General features: G+C 48.4%; 1 protein-coding gene across 2 annotated transcripts in view; it reads left to right on the forward strand.

Moving 5' to 3' along the window:
- The window catches only part of DNMT1 (DNA methyltransferase 1), a 53887-nt gene that overhangs the window by 14986 nt on the left and 22092 nt on the right, over window positions 1-16809 (forward strand). For both annotated transcript variants that reach the window (XM_017499994.2, XM_017499995.1), the window contains 12 exons: window positions 935-1013; window positions 2550-2584; window positions 3285-3369; window positions 7166-7200; window positions 9113-9200; window positions 10967-11001; window positions 11583-11664; window positions 12667-12701; window positions 13020-13065; window positions 13162-13242; window positions 13317-13426; window positions 16546-16664. In XM_017499994.2, the coding sequence (XP_017355483.1) occupies window positions 935-1013; window positions 2550-2584; window positions 3285-3369; window positions 7166-7200; window positions 9113-9200; window positions 10967-11001; window positions 11583-11664; window positions 12667-12701; window positions 13020-13065; window positions 13162-13242; window positions 13317-13426; window positions 16546-16664 (830 nt within the window). The remainder of the gene's footprint in view (window positions 1-934; window positions 1014-2549; window positions 2585-3284; window positions 3370-7165; window positions 7201-9112; window positions 9201-10966; window positions 11002-11582; window positions 11665-12666; window positions 12702-13019; window positions 13066-13161; window positions 13243-13316; window positions 13427-16545; window positions 16665-16809) is intronic.

The raw sequence follows: 16809 nt of genomic DNA on the forward strand, positions 1-16809 counted from the left end.
AGGGACGGAGTCTTGCACTGTTGCCCAGGCTGGAGTGCAGTGGCATGATCTCGGCTTACTGCAACCTCCACCTCCTGGGTTCAAGCAATTCTCCTGCCTCAGCCTCCTGAGTAGATGGGATTAAAAGTACCTGCCACCCTGGCTTACGTTTGTACTTTTGGTAGAGACAGGGTTTTACCATGTTGGCCAGCCTGGTCTGAAACTCCTGAACTCAGGTGATCCACCTGCCTTGGCCTCCCAGAGTGCTGGAAATACAGGCGTGAGCAACTGTGCCCGGTCTGAGGCTGACTTTATGGATGGTACTGTGTCTCTCCATCAGAGAGGTGTGTAACGCCTCTTCTCTGACACCAGCAGCTGTTGGTCAGTTCTGAAACCCGTGATTTCTTAGGACTTGCAAGATGACAAGACAGCATTCTAAGCCCATCATTCAGAGAAACTTTAAATCTGAAGCCTCGTGCCAGGCGTGGTGGCTCACACCTGTAACCCAGCACTTTGGGAGGCAGAGGCGGATGGATCACCTGAGTCAGAAGTTCCAGACCAGCCTGACCAGCATGGAGAAACCCTGCCTCTACTAAAAATACAAAATTAGCTGAGAGTGGTGCACATGTCTATAATCCCAGCTACTGGGGAGGCTGAGGCAGGAGAATCACTTGAACCTGGGAGGCAGAGGTTGCAGTGAGCCAAGATCACATCTTTGCACTCCAGCCTGAGCAACAAAACTGCAGCTGTGTCTTTAAAAATATATATAAAAAAAAAAAACCCGAAGCATCTTTCAACATCCTGGTGAACAAGGGCCCTTGCTGGGAGAGAAGGCATCCATGCCCTGAACTGTCCCTAAGGGAGTGCATTGAGGAAGGAGGCCTGTCAGTCACTCCAGGCTCGCTGGAGGTCTAGGGTCTTGTACGCTAATGGTTGGCCTCACTGTGTGTGACAGCCCTGCCAAACGGAAACCTCAGGAAGAGTCTGAAAGAGCCAAATTGGACCAGTCCATCAAGGAAGAAGACAAAGACAAGGTAGGGCTGGAACTTACATTTCCTGACTCCAGCTGAACTTGGTGTATTTGATTGTGACCTCATATGTGGTCTGTTCAAGTAAAAACCCTGTCTAGCTAGAGCTCTCCAGAGAGATGGGACCAATCGAATGTATATGCGTGTATACAGATGGATAGATACGTTTATACATATGCACGTGTATGTGCGTACGTATATATAATTTTATTTTATTTTTGTGGGTACATAGTTGGAGTATATATTTATGAGGAGAGACATGTATTTTGAGGAAGTGGCTCACAAGATTGTGAAAGCTGGTAAATTTGAAGTCCGCGGGGCAAGGTAGAAGCCTGGGAGAATTGATGTCATAGCTCAAGTCTGAAGACAGTCTTATATACATACGTGTTATATATATATATGTATATGTATGTATATGTATTCTAACTTTTTTTTTTTGAGACCAGGTTTTGCTCTTATCACCCAGGCTGGAGTGCAGTGGTGTGATCATGGCTCACTGCAGCCTCCACTTTTCAGGCTCAAGCAATTCTCCTGCCTCAGTCTCCTGAGTAGCTAGGATTATAGGCACCCACCACCACGCCCAGCTAATATTTTGTATTTTAGTAGAGATGGGGTTTCACCATGTTGCCCAAGTTGGTCTCGATCTCCTGAGCTCAAGTGATCTGCCTACCTTGGCCATGTAAAGTGCTGGGATCACAGGCATGAGCCACCGTGCCTGGCCAGATTTTTTTCTTTTAAGCTTTTTTTGATGTAGAGTCTCACTCTGTCGCTCAGGATGGAGTGCAATGGCATGATCTTGGCTCACTGCTCCCTCCGCCTCCCAGGTTCAAGCGATTCTCCATCCTCAGCCCTTCTGAGTAGCTGGGACTGCAAGCATGTGCCACCACGCCCAGCGAATTTTTATATTTTCAGTAGAGATAGGGTTTTACTGTGTTGGCTAGGTTGATCTCAAACTCCTGACATCAACTGATCCACCCATCTTGGCCTCCCAAAGTGTGGGGATTACCGGTTTTTTTGTTTTTTTTTGTTTTTGAGACAGGTCTCACTCTGCCACCCAGGTTGGGGTGCAGTGGCGCAGTCATGGCTCACTACAGCCTCAACCTCCTGGGCCCAAGCAATCCTCCCACCTCAGCCTCCCGAGCAGCTGGGACTACAGGCGCATGGCACTCAGCTAATTTTTCTATTTTTTGTAGATTTGGGGTTTCCCCATGTTGTCCAGACTGGTCTTTAAATAGATAAACAGATTCCTGACACAAGATGGAGAATCTTTGATTCTCTTATGTCGTATCATTAGGCAAACTCTAGTGATGGGCAGTGTGCCTGCCTACTTCTCGGAACTGCCTTTGTTTTGGGATTGGTAGGGCATTAATACCGGAGTAAGAGTTTCCCAGGTCTTCTCCCCAAGACCCAAGCCCCCTCCTTTTCCACTCTTGTTATAACTGTGTCAAATATGTTAATATTTCAATTCACATTGTGGTGTTGATCTTCCCTTGAAACCAGTATTCTTACCTTTTTTGTTTTTCTTCCTTTCCCTCCACACAGGATGAGAAGAGGCGTAGAGTTACATCCAAAGAACGGTAAGAATAGTTACTATACTTTTCTTTTTCTAAGAGTTGTGTAATCTTGATCACAAAATTGCTGTTTCAGAAAGTTTAAGGCCGGGCACAGTGGCTCATGCCTGGAATCCCTGCACTTTGGAGGGACTGAGGCAAGCTAATCATTTGAGGTCAGGAGTTTAAGATCAGCCTGACCAACATAGTCTTTAGTAGAAACCCTGTCTCTACTAAAAATACAAAAATCAGCTGGGTGTGGTGGTGGGTGCCTGTAATCCCAGCTGCTCCAGAGGCTGAAGCAGGAGGACTGCTTGAACCCAGGAGGTAGAGGCTACAGTGATCCGAGATCATACCACTGCACTCCAGCCTGGGCGATAGAGCAAGACTCCGTCTCAAAAAAAAAAAAAAGTTTAAAAAGAGCTTTATCGTGAGTTTCCGTGGCAACCATATCCTCATTAAGGATGTTGAATTGGGGGTCAGATCATTAGTGTTTAGATTGAATTTGAATTCTCCTCTTTCCTTGGAAGGAGTGAATTGAGGATGGCTGACATTGGAACCATATGTAAAAATTGTATCAATTACTGAATGTTAAATAAGTATGTTTCTGTTAGGGCTCCTGAGATAATGAAGGTTGCTTTTGGGGGTAGGAAAGAGGAGCTTTATAAGAACAGCTTCTGTGGGGAGGCTCTTGGCATTCACACTTGGGGTCTGTTTTGCTTGACAGAGTTGCTAGACCACTTCCTGCAGAAGAACCCGAAAGAGTAAAACCAGGAACATGCACTGAAAAGGAAGAAGAAAGAGATGAAAAAGTAAAGTTCTGTCACCTCCAAGTTTGTTAATTCTCCTTTAATTCTATACCATCCCAATTTCTTTTCAGAACGCAGGGACAGGGTATGGGGAACGTGGAGGAACAAGATGGCTTTTGCCAGTGATCGAAATGGTCTTGACTTTGGCTAAAATACTTTTCAAACTTGTTTTTTGGTGGTTCTCTACATGGAAGGTGGGTTATGAGGTTGTGATAGTGAGGATGTTTGCTACTTATTTGTGGTATTTATTTTATTTTCTGTGTGTGTGGGGGGGGTTGTTTTTTTGAGATAGTCTCCTGCTCTGTCACCCAGGCTGGAGTGCAGAGGTACAATCTCAGCTCACTGCAACCTCCGCCTCCCAGTTTCAAGTGATTCTCATGTCCCAGCCTCCCGAGTAGCTGGGACTACAGGTGCCCACTGCCACGCCCAGTTTATTTTTGTATTTTTAGTATAGACAGGGATTCACGATGTTGGCCAGGCTGGTCTCGAACTCCTGACCTCAAATGATCCACCTGCCTCAGCCACCAAAGTGCTGGGGTTACAGGCATGAGCCACCATACTGACCAACCTTTGCTAGTTTATCAACTAGTCACAGAGCTTCAGTTTGTTACCTTGCCCACTTGCTTCTCTGGCTGACAAGATCTTTGTAAAGATCTAATTTTCAGACATAGGAGGTGCTAATTTTTCTTTTCTTTTTTGAGACGGAGTCTTGCTCTGTCGCCCAGGCTGGAGTGCAATGTCATGATCTTGGCTCACTGCAACCTCCACCTCCTGGGTTTAAGTGATTATCTTGCCTCAGCTTCCTGAGTAGCTGGGATTTCAGGTGGCTGCCACCACACCTGACTAATTTTGTATTTTTAGTAGAGATGGGATTTCACCATTTTGGTCAGGCTGGTTTCAAACTCCTGACTTGAGGTGATACACCCACGTTGGCCTCCCAAAGTGCTGGGATTACAGGCATGAGCCACTGCGCCCCGCCTAAAACACTTTTCAAACTTGTTTTTTCGTTGTTTTCTACATGGAAGGTGGGTTATGAGGTTGTGATAGTGAGAACCTTTGCTACTTTTTTGTGGTATTTTATTGTATGTTACTGTTTTATTTTTGAGACAGTTTCCCGCTCTGTCACCCAGGCTGGAGTGCAGAGGTGCGATCTCGGTTCATTGCAACCTGCACCTCCCAGGTTCAAATGATTCTCATGTCCCAGCCTTCCGGGTAGATAGGACTATAGGCACCCACCACCACGCCTGGCTAATTTTTGTATTTTTAATAGAGACGAGGTTTCACCACATTGGCCAGGCTGGTCTCAATCTCCTGACGTTGAATGATCTGTCTGCCTCAGCAATCAAAGTGCTGGCATTACAGACATGAGCCGCCACACTGGCCAACCTTTGCTACTTAATCAACTAGTCAGAGTTTCAGTCTGTCACCTCGCCCACTTGCTTCTCTGGCTGATGAGATCTTGGTGAAGATCTAATTATCAGACGTAGGAGGTGCTAAAATTCTTTAGCATCATCCAGACATAAAATTGCATTTTTCTCTGTGAAGTCAGACCAGCTCTTTCCCCAGTCCCCCATCTTTTTTGTAAAATCTGAGCATCTAAGGTTCTAAGCAATACAGATGTTGAATCCTGTTTTTTTCTTTTAAATGCCTAAGGGCCGGGCATAGAGGCTCATGCCTAAATCCTAGCACTTTGGGAGGCCGAGGTGGGTGGATCACTTGAGCTCAGAGTACAGGACTAGCCTGGATGATGTAGTGAGACCCTGTCTCTACAAAAAATACAAAACTTAGCCTGGTGTGGTGGAGTGTGCAGCATGTAACGTGCCTGTAGTTCCAGTGTCTTGGGAGGCTGAGGCAGAAAGATGACCTGAGCTCAGGAGGTTGAGGATGCAGTGAGCCATTTTTACCCTACTGCAATCCAGCCTGGGTGACAAAGGAAGACTGTCTCAAAAAAAAAAAAAAAAAAAAAAAAAAAAAAAAAAAAAAAAAAAAAAAAAAAAAAAAAAAAAAAAAAGACTAGAAGTTACTTACCAACTTGGGTGGGTAGTGAGTACCTTTCTCAGGAGGCTGATAAAGGATAGCTGTCCATTGGGGAATCAACTAAGATAATGCAATTTTTTATTTTTTTTGGAGACGGTTTTGCTCTTGTTGCTCATGTTGGAATACAGTGGTGGGATTTTGGCTCACTGCAACCTCTGCCTCCCAAGTTCAAACCATTCTCCTGCCTCAGCCTCCCGAGTAGTTGGGAATACAGGAGCCTGCCACCACGCCTGACTCATTTTTGTATTTTTAGTAGAGACGGGGTTTCGCCATGTTGGCTAGGCTGGTCTCAAACTCCTGACCTCAGGTTCAGGAGTTCACCCACCTTGGCCTCCCAGAGTCTAGGACTACAGGCGTGAGTCACCGCACCCAGCCGAGGTTGGTCTTTCATTGATCACCTTTCCTACCCTGATTCTAGTTAAATTAGACAGCAGTTGCAATCAGTGCATACCTGGAGTTCGTTTCAGAACAAGCAGTCCTAATGGGCTAGTTCAACCACCACCCCCCAAAGAAGGAACCTGGGGCAAGATTGAAATCGCTCACCTTTAGGCACACTCGCAGGATCTCTTTCTGGCAGTAGGAAGGTTTGCCATGTGTGTCTTAATACCAGCAACCTTTGTGATCTCTTCCCAAATTACCACATGGAGAGTTTCCAAGGGTCGGATTTGATTTGCCTGGTTCTTCTATGGCAAGATGTATCTAGTTTTGTTGTTGTTGTTTTGTTTTTGAGACAGTCTTGCTTTGTTACCAGGTTAGAGTGCAGTGGTGCTATCTTGGCTCACTGCAGTTTCTGCCTCCCAGGTTCAAGTGATTCTCCTGCCTCAGCCGCCTGAGTAACTCGGATTACAGGCGCCCGCCACCACACCCAGCTAATTTTCGTATTTTGAATATATACAGGGTTTCACCATGTTGACCAAGATTGTCTCGCTCTCTTGACCTCATGATCCACCCACCTCAGCCTCCCAAAGTGCTGGGATTAGAAGTGTGGGCCGTCATGCTGGGCCATGTCTGGTTCTTTAAATGCAGCCTCAGGCTGGGTGTGGTGGCTCATGCCTGTAATGCCAGCACTTTGGGAGACTGAAGTGAATAGATCACTTGGATTCAAGACTAGTCTGGCCCCATCTCTACCAAAAATAAAAAATAAGCCGGGCATGGTGGTGTGCACCTGTAAATTCGGCTACTTGGGAGGCCGAGGCAGGAGAATTGCTTGAACCTAGGAGGTAAAGGTTACAGTGAGCCAAGATTGCACCGCTGCCCTCTGCCTGGGTGACAGAGTGAGGCACCATCTCATAAATAAATGAATAAATGCAGTCTCACTGGATGTGGTGTTGTGTTGGAGCTACTTTCCAGATTGGGCCATCCTACTTCATTCCTTTATATGGAAAGTGGAGATCTGTAATAAGGGTACTTTCTGTGAGGCCATCAACACTTACTGATGACAGGTGGCAGAAGAATTTTGAAGTAAAAATACTTAAATAGCAGTGTTGTAGTATCTCCTTTCTAAAAGTTTCATTTCCTATCTACTTACCCCACTGACGAAGAAAAGTGCTGTCTTGAACACCTGGGCACAAGTGATCCTCCCACTTCAGCCTCCCAGAGTTCTGAGAGGACAGGTGTCAGCCGTTGTGCCTGGCTGGTAGACTGTCTTTACTCCCACCACTGGACTCTAGGATAAGTTCAGGTGTTTTATTTCCATAGGACACTTTAATAGATCCAAACAAAATAAAAAAAAATTAACTTGTCTTTTTTCCCCCCAACTTAGGAAGACAAGAGACTCCGGAGTCAAACCAAAGAACTGTAAGTACAGCGAACCTGCCTTTGTGTTTTATGTTGTGAAACTGAATTGCTAGCCTAAGTATTCTGGTAAAGTAACGTGTTGGTGTGGAACAATGGGCACTAATTATACACCTCTTATTTGGGCAACTTCTACTTGTGAAAGGCGAGACTGCCCTGCAGTGAGGGCTGAAGTTAGCTTCTTTAATTGTAACTTTATTTTGGGAAGGAATCTCGCTCTGTCACCCAGGCTGGTGTGCAGTGGCGTGATCTTGGCTCACTGCAACCTCTACCTCCCGGGCTCAAGCGATTCTACTGTCTCAGCCTCCTAAGTAACTGGGACTATAGGCACATACCACCATACCCAGCTAATTTTTGTTTTCAAAAATACAAAATACAAATTAAAAATAAAAAGACACAAATATTTAATATTTAAAAATACTAAATTTAAAAATAACACTTAAAAATAAAAGTACAAAAAAATTAGCCGGGCATGGTGGAGCATGCCTGTGGTCCCAGCTACTTGGGAGACCAACGTAGGAGAATCACTTGAACCTGGGAGGTGGAGATTGCAGTGAGCCAAGATCACACCACTGCACTCCAGCCTGAGCGACATAGTGAGACTCCATCTCAAAAGAAAAAGAGAAAACAATTAGCTGAAGCAAATGTTGAGACTGAGCCTGAATCCAGAGACAGCATTTCGCCATATTGGTCAGGCTGATCTTGAGCTCCTGACCTCAGGTGACCCTCCTCCTTCAGCCTCCCAAACTGCTGGGATTACAGGGTGACTTTGTCTTCGATTTTGTTCCTCCTGACCACTGGGCCCTCCTCAGGGTTGGTCACACAGCTGTGTGTCGTGTGGTAGTGAAAGGCCATCGAGTGAGCAGCTGTGTCAGTTACCTATCGCCGTGAAAATGCTGTGTGACAAATGGCCCCAAGGCCAGAGGCCTAGAACAGTGTGCATTTGTCAAGCTTGCCTGTCTGCGGCTTGGTGGCTGTTGACTGATCTTGAGCTGGCTTAATGGGGGCGGCTGGGCTGACCTACCTCTGCCTTCACTACTTGGCCAGCCTGGATAGACGCTTGTGGCTGTGCAAGGGCACGAGGGCAAAAGTGAAAGTAGCACTTTTTCAAACCACTGTTGAAAAAAAAATTGGGCCAGGTGCAATAGCTCACACCTATAATCCCAGTAGTTAGGGAGACTGAGGCAGGTAGATCACTTGAGGTCAGGAGTTCAAGATCAGCCTGGCCAACATGGTCTCTATTAAAAATACAAAAAAATTAGCCAGGCATGGTGGTACATGGTCCCAGCTACTTGGGAGCCTGGGGCAGGAGAATCACTTGAACCAGGGAGGTGGAGATTGCAGTGAACTGAGATCATAACACTGCACTCCAGCCTGGGTGACAGAGCAAGACTCTATCTCGGGGGAAAAAAAAAAAAACAAAAAAAAAAACAATTAGCTGAAGCAGATGTTGAGACTAAGCCTGAATCCAGAGGTGGGCAGAATACCCCACCTGAGCGGCAGGGCCATGGCAGAGGGAGAGGTGAAGACTCAGACCCATGTGTAGTCAGCTGTCTAGTCACTGACTGACAGATCGCACATCAGCCCAGCTCTGCTAAACCTGGGCAGGCCAGTCATGAGTCTTCCTCCACTGCAGGCCGGGTTCCCATCAGGCCACAGAAATCAGGGCATTCCCTTGTCTGTTTTTTGCATTAAACCACTAGCATCTCTGACCAACATTTAGGTGGGGTGTTGAAGGTGTTCCTGAGGACCATGAGTCCTGAAGTAGTAGTAAATGCCCTCAGTTTCCTGCAGTGAAGAGGCCACCTGTCCTCTGAACCTGGAGGGGAGCCTCTGTCAGCCCTGGGAGCCTGTTGGTCCCGGTGCAGGGTCCCCGAGCTGACCAAGCCTGTGCGTGTGTTGTCTTCTATGATAGAACACCCAAACAAAAATGGAAGGAGGAGCCGGACAGAGAAGCCAGGGCAGGCATGTATGCTGATGTGGATGAAGATGGAGAGGAGAAAGTAAGGGTGGGATCTTTGTTTCTGAACTCCCCCTTATTCTTCTGCTCCTGTTCGGTTGGGCGGGAGGTTGCAGGATGGGGCTCTGGGTTCAAGTCCAGCCCCATCCACCCAGGCTCCATGGGGCCGTCCAGATTCTTTTTCTCTGTCTGGGGGCTGGGATTTGTGGCTACATCCCTGTGCCCGATGCCCAGTGAACACAGTTGTCCTCTCATTTGCCCTAGAGAGGGTCTGTGTGCGCCTGGGCTGAGACGTGTGTGAATCATACTCTCTTGAGGCCTAATTGCCGAGAAGCCTTGATACATGTCAGCTCTGACGCACTTGTCAGCCACACCTCGATTTTTTTACCAGCCTCCTACCTTTATCTGAGACTAGCTCTCCCCCTGCCAGCCTCCCCAGTCTAGTTCAGCCAAGTGCATACATTTAAACCCTAAAGTGTCATGTGGAGCACAGCTGGGCCTCTGTCAAAGTACAGGACGGCCAGGTGGGCTGCAGGCTCTCCTGCCTGAACGCTAGGGAAGGGAGCTAGGTCATTGGTGGGTGGGGGAGGCGAGAGGCGGCGCATCCCTATCTAAGAGAGGCTGAAGACACCAAGAGGGTCTCTATGGGTTTCTGCCTGTTGTGTTCTAGGGAGTGGAGCCCAAAGTTATGGGCTTGGTGGGTGGCCAGTACCCTGACTTCTGACCTGGCCGCCAATGGGCCTCCATCCTCACCCCATAGCAGGGGAACTTTGGTATTGCCTCCAGGCTCCCACTGTGACGCCTTACTGTCCCTCACCTCTTCTGTCCAGATATTGGTCACCTTACTGTTGGTACTTGCCTGGGATCCCTTCAGACTGGAGAAAGCTTAGTTGCCTAATCACATTACTCCTTGCCCTCTATCAGAAACTGGCAGGGGCCTGTGCTCACACTGCCAGCACTTTTGCCTCCTGGTAGAAAGGGATGTGAGGGCCGGCATGGTGGCTCATGCCTATAATCCCAGCACCTTGGAAGGCTGAGGAAGGAAGGTCAGTTAAGGTCAGGAGTTCGAGACTAGCCTGGCTAAGATGGTGAAACTTCATTTCTACTAGAAATACAAAATTAGCTGGGCATGGTGGTGTGTGCCTGTAATCCCAGCTACTTGGGAGACTGAGGCAGGAGAAGAGCTTGAACCCAGAAGACAGAGGTTGCAGTAAACCGAGATCATGCCATTGTACTCCAGCCTAGGCAACAAAATCAAAACTCCATCTCAAAAAAAGAAATTATTTTTTTGTAGAGACGGGGTCTCACTGTGTTGCCCAGGCTGGCCTCGAGCTCCTGGCCTGAAGCAATCCTCCCACTTTAACCTCCCAAAGTGCGGGGATTACAGGTGCACGCCACTGCACACAGCCTGTAAATAAAGTTTTATTGGAACAGAGCCATGCTTTTCATTTACATTTTGCCTGTGGGTGCTGTTGTGCTACTGTGGCAGAGACCGATCATCCTGACACAGACCATGTGGTCGGCAAAGCTGAAAATACTTATCCTGTGGCTCTTTCAAAAACAGTTTGCCAAGCCCTAGTCTAGGAGGTGGTTTAGTGCTCGCTTGTTTGTATCCGGTAGGAAACTAAGTGGGGGAAGTGAAGCCTCCTGTGTACCCAGTAGATCTTCCTAGGCCTGCCTGTCCTCCAGTTCCACAGTGCTGGGATCCATAACCTGTAATTTTTGCTGTTTGCATTTTGTCTCACTCTGGCTCAGAAACTAATTTTTTCCCTTCTTCATCTCTCTACCTCGCTTCTATTTTTCTCTTAGGATGAGAAGAAGCACAGAAGTCAACCCAAAGATCTGTAAGTGGTTAAAATGCTTGTGCCTTTGTGTCGTCTAAACCAGCAGAAGGCCTGTGCTAGGCTGAGTGTGGTGGCTAACGCCTGTAATCCCAGCACTTGGGGAGGCTGAGGCGTGAATCACCTGAGGTTGGGAGTTTGAGACCAGCCTGGCCAACATGGTGAAACGCTGTCTCTACTAAAAATACAAAAATTAGCTGGGTGTGGTGGCAGGCGCCTGTAATCTCAGCTACTTGGGAAGCTGAGGCAGGAGAATCGCTTGAAGCCAGGAGGCAGAGGTTGCAGTGAGCCAAGATTGTGCCACTGCACTCTGGCCTGGATGATAGGAGTGAAACTGTTTCAAAATAAATAAATAAATAAAATAAATGCCTGTTCTAGAAACCTGTGGTGACGTAGACAGGTGCAGGGACCCTGGGGCCTCTGAAGGCCTCATCTCAGGATGACAAGCCGGCAGTGTGCCTGTAGGGCTCCCATGGGTATCTTGCTTTCCCCTGGGGAGGCATTAGTTTGTCATTTTCCGTGTTAGTTGGTGATGTGGTTAGTGTTTCTAAGCTGCTACTTGCTGTGTATCTGTTCACCTGCAGAGCTGCCAAACGGAGGCCTGAAGAAAAAGAACCTGAAAAAGCAAGTCCACAGATTTCTGATGAAAAAGATGAGGATGAAAAGGTAAAGGCCTTATTTTTCTTTTGCTTTATTTTTCATGTTGCCCAGGCTGGTCTTGAACTTCTGGCCTTAAGTGATCCTTCTGCCTTGGCCTCCCAAGGTGCTGGGATTACAGGCATGGGCCACTTGTGCCTGGCCTGTTTGTTTTTGACATTTTATTTGAATCAGGACCCAAACAAGGTTTATATAATGGATTTGGTTGAGAAGTACCCTAAATGTTTCATCTGTAGTTCTCCCACACCTTCATATACTTGTAACTTGTGGAAGGTTATCTGTAGTTTCTGGGGTTCTGGACTTTGCCTGTCACGTCTCCCTGTAGCCCCGTCTGCTGCAGGCTGCTTGAGCACATGCTTTGTTGTTGTTCTCTATAGAACTTTTGAAATAGTGCTGTGTGTGTTCTGCATCACACAGGAAGCACAGTTGTCTTTCTTGGTGAAACTGATTGTTGAGTTAATGTACTGTCCGCCTGACCCATCCACAAAGTCCTCTCAGCTTCCCATCTAATGTGGTTTTTTTTGGTTGGTTTGTTTGTGTTTTTTTGAGATGGAGTCTTGCTCTGCCCTCAGGCTGGAGTACAGTGGCAGGATTTTGGCTCACTGCAGCCTCCTCCTCCTGGGTTCAAGCCATTCTTCTGCCTCAGCCTCTTGAGTATCTGGGATTACAGGTGCCCACCATCATGTCTGGCTAATCTTATTTTTAGTAGAGACGTGATTTCGCCCTGTTGGCCAGGCTGGTCTGGAACTTCCAACCTTAAATGATCTGTGTGCTTTGGCCACCCAGAGTGCTGGGATTCCAGGCATGAGCCACCATGCCAGGCCTGGCTATAAGATTTTTGATTATACAAGTTCAGGTGGTGGAGTGAGTAAGAGCACACCTGCTGGTCCTCTCACTGCCTCCCTCCCCATCTGTCTGTTTTATGATAATCACATACACAAAGTTCTTAAGACCAAAGCACTATCTGGGCGTAAAACGCTCTTGTATCCTTTACTCCTGTTTTCCCTGCAGGAGGAGAAGAGACGCAAAACGACCCCCAAAGAACCGTAAGAATTTATTCCTGGCATTATCCAAAGCTGATGGTAATGTTAAAATTATGGTTCTAGAAGAAAAGGGAAGGGGTTTTAGTAATTGCCAGAGCAACCTTGGGGAGCAACTTTAGGCTCATTTTGGATTGGGTTGGTGAACATGGGACCAAGCTGCGTCAGGCAGGACGGCCTTGTGGCGAAGAACCACTGTGACCTCGTACCTGGGCCTCACAGCAGACAGGGCCTCCCTGTGCCAGGTGCCTCAGGCAGAAACCTCACAGGGGCGATGTTGATATTTTCTGAAACAATTAAATGATCTTGTGCTTTTTCCCCCAGGACAGAGAAAAAAATGGCTCGCACCAAAACAGTAGTCAGCTCTAAGGTACATGCCTGGATGGGAATAAAGCTGGTGGCGGTGCTCACGAGGTGGCTGGGAGCGGCTTTCTGAGCGCCGTCATCTGTGTTCCTGCTCCTACAGACCCACCCTCCCAAGTGCATTCAGTGCGGTCAGTACCTGGATGACCCCGACCTCAAATATGGGCAGCACCCACCAGATGCGGTACGTGCAGCTCTCTTCCCAGCCTTCCACCGCCCGTCCCTTGTCCTTCTGCTCACCAGCCCCATGTCCTTCAGGTGGATGAGCCGCAGATGCTGACAAATGAGAAGCTGTCCATCTTTGACGCCAACGAGTCCGGCTTTGAGAGTTACGAGGCGCTTCCCCAACACAAACTAACGTGCTTCAGGTAACTGCACTTTGGTGTGCATGTTTGCTTTGTGGGAGGAGGCACTTCCCCAGAGGCCCCTATGGGCTTATGATTCTGGTGACATCTTTTAGTGCCTGACCTACAACATGTCTTAAGCTAACACTTCTTGGTTAAGAGCCAATGTGGAGGGCTGGACGCAGTGGCTCACTCCTATACCAGCACTTCAGGATGCTGAGGCAGGCAGATCACTTGAGGTCAGGAGTTAGAGACCAGCCTGGCCAACACAGTGAAACCCTGTCTGTACTAAAAATACAAAAAGTAGCCGAGGGTGGTGGTGCGCACCTGTAATCCCAGTTACTCGGGAGGCTGAGGCAGGAGAATTTCTTGAACTCGGGAGGTGGAGGTTGCAGTGAGCCAAGATGGTGCCATTGCACTCCAGCCTGGGTGACAGAGTGAGACTCCGTCTCAGAGAGCCACTGTGGAAAGCTGGTGAAGGGACAGTAGACCTTTGCTGGTTCTTTTTTGTTTTGGTTTAGTTTTTAGGTTTTTATACTACATATATTACCTTTCCATTCTGCCCACACCCTGAAGGTCACACACTGAGATGAAGGCCTGCTCTGTGCTAGGTACCAGTGATCTAGGTGTTATGGATGTAGCTGCTCAGGTTCTGCTTCATGGAGCTGGCTCCGTGGTACCTGTCAGGTAGTCACAGCCATGACAGATTTAAAAAGCCTGGTGCCATGCAGAGAGAATGAGTGGGAGGAATAAGTTCTGTTAAGACAGGAGAGGCAATGACTTCAGTAAAGGCCTTGGTGACCTGCAAGAGAAGCAGCCCAGGGGATGGCAGAGTGGGGCCCTCCAGGTAGAAGGGGGCATGAGTACCAGGGCTCGGAGGGGCCTGTGCCAGCTGTGGAAGGTGAATGGCAAGGCTGGTGTGGTGGTTGGTGGGTTGGGGCCCACATAGGGCTTTAGTGTCCTCTGAGGGAGGGTGCCTGGAGCGTCCAGCCCATACCTTCGCCAAGGCTCACCTCAGCTCTTGAGTGGGCAGAGGCCCAGGACTCTCAGGCATTCCCGGCCTATTTTTTTTCCCTTTCCCTGTGGGTGCAGCTACCCTCCAGGGCTTCACTTTGTTCTTTGTGGGAAATGCCTCAGCTCCAGGAATGGCCCTGCCTCCTTTTAGGCCTGGGTGGTGTTTTCTGTCTCTGTGAATGGGAGGGGGAGTGCCTTGGGGGCCCCTGTTGGAAGCACCCCCAGCAGCAGTTCCTGCACCCGCTTGGAAGGCATCTACACGCTCCCTGTGCTTGGCTGATGGTGGCTCCCCTCCCTCTCCTTCTTTGGGATCCTGATCCAGATAGAGATGTTGTTGCGTTTACCAGCAACCACTAGCCCCCTAGGCCTGGCCCAAAGCAGGGCCACACACCTCTTCTTGTTGGTGCGAGTGAGGCGTCCTGTGGTGGGCAGAGCTGGCAAGCATGCTGTCGGGCCTGCCTCTGGCCTTCATCAGGACAGAGACTTAGGGGAGCCTGGGGCTGGGGCTGTCAGAGGCCTGAGTGTCTCAGCTTCCTTCCTGAGTTGAGGTCTGTCATAGATTCGTTCCTGAACGGTGGGATGGTGGCGTGGGGGACAGTTCCCAGAAGTCATATTCCTTCTCTCTAGTGGAGCTGGACTGCCTGGGTTATTTAGGGACTCTCCGTACTGCTGTACTTGACCTGAAAGTGGCAGATGGAAGCCAGTCATGGGTGGGGTCCGGCCTGGGAACTGGTGGGTCCTGCCCCCGCCTGGGATTTAGAGCTTCTCTCCCCTATGTGTCTCCTGTATGAAGAGAGCCTCTGGCTCATCTGTGCAGTGGGGAGCAGGATCCCCTCCTCTGTTGGCCCTCCGTTGACCCTCGCTGTCTTTATCCGTCTGTCTCTTCTTCTGGGCTTTTCATCCTAAGGGCGGGACTGCCATCTCTTCTGTCTGCCATGCCTGGCACACAGTAGGGGAGCTCCACTGGAGGTGTTCGTTTTTTGTTTGAGCATTTCTGGTCTCTAAGGCACAAAGCTAAGTGAGTGGTGTGAGGGGTGTTGTCCAGACACCTGTGCAGACCCCTACATAGGGGCTCTGAGGATAACCCAGCACCTTCGGCTGGGAAGGGGTGTGGCCTTTGTGTCTAGATGAGTAGGTTCGTGAGCAGAACCCCCAGTTCACACCTTTTTCCTTAAGTTTGACATCTGGTCTCTTTGTCTTCACTAAGGAACGTGCTCCCAAATGTCAAGGGTGCCCCCCACACCGTGTTGGAGATTTATGCCCAAAAGGAGACAGAAATCCTTCCCTCCCACATCCTTTTTCCACATTGTTCTGTAACCTGCTTTCTTTTTTAAATTGAGATCTAACTCATATGATATAAAATTAACCATATACAAGGTATCTTAAATAAGAGTATTCATAGATATATAAAGCAGATTGGTGGTTGCAGAGGGTTAGGGTTCAGGGGCCAGTTGGGAGGAGTCTGGAGAGATGCTGCTTAATGGGAATGAGGCTTTATTAACGTCTGAGTGACGGAAATGTCCTGCAGCTGAATAGAGGTGGTGGCTGCGCAGCATAGTGGAGAGTTCTAGAAACCACTATTTCCCACACTGTAAGTCTGATCTCTTGGTATTGCTCTTGCAAACACACATACCCTTGATGCTTGGGTGGGAAAATAAGGTAGAAACTCCGGGTGATATAACACTGTCTTAATCTAGTGTTCTGCAACCAAAAAATGAGCATCGGGGCTGGACACGGTGGCTCACACCTGTAATCCCAGCACTTTGGGAGGCCAAGGCAGGTGGATCACTGGAGGTCAGGAGTTTGAAACCAGCCTAGCCAACATAGTGAAACCCTGTCACTACTAAAAATACAAAAATTAGCTGGGCATGGTGGCACGGGCCTGTAATCCCACCTACTCAGAAGGCTGAGGCAGGAGAGTTACTTGAACCTAGAAGGTGGAGAGGTTGCAGTGAGCCAAGATCGTGCCACTGCACTCCAGCCTGGGGGACAGAGCAAGACTCTGTGTCAAAAACAAACCGTAAGTGTCGGACTTGCATTGTCTCATTTCCTGGTACCTGATCTGAACTCTACACCGTGACCCGCCTTCAAGGCTTAGCTGGTAAGCGTGTGCCTTGTTTCCTGTCTAGCGTGTACTGTAAGCATGGTCACCTGTGTCCCATCGACACTGGCCTCATCGAGAAGAATATCGAACTCTTCTTTTCTGGTTCAGCAAAACCAATCTATGATGATGACCCATCTCTTGAAGGTAAGTGGAATGGTCCAGGATTATGTTTGGGTACACTTTAAAAACAGCCAGGCATGGCGACTCACATCTGAAATTCAAGGATTTCAGAAGTCTGAGGCCAGAGGATCGTTTGAGACCAACCTGGGCAACATAGCAAGAGCCTGCC

Source organism: Cebus imitator, unplaced genomic scaffold (genome assembly GCF_001604975.1).
Source record: "Cebus imitator isolate Cc_AM_T3 unplaced genomic scaffold, Cebus_imitator-1.0 Scaffold263, whole genome shotgun sequence".
NCBI classification, from domain to species: domain Eukaryota; kingdom Metazoa; phylum Chordata; class Mammalia; order Primates; family Cebidae; genus Cebus; species Cebus imitator.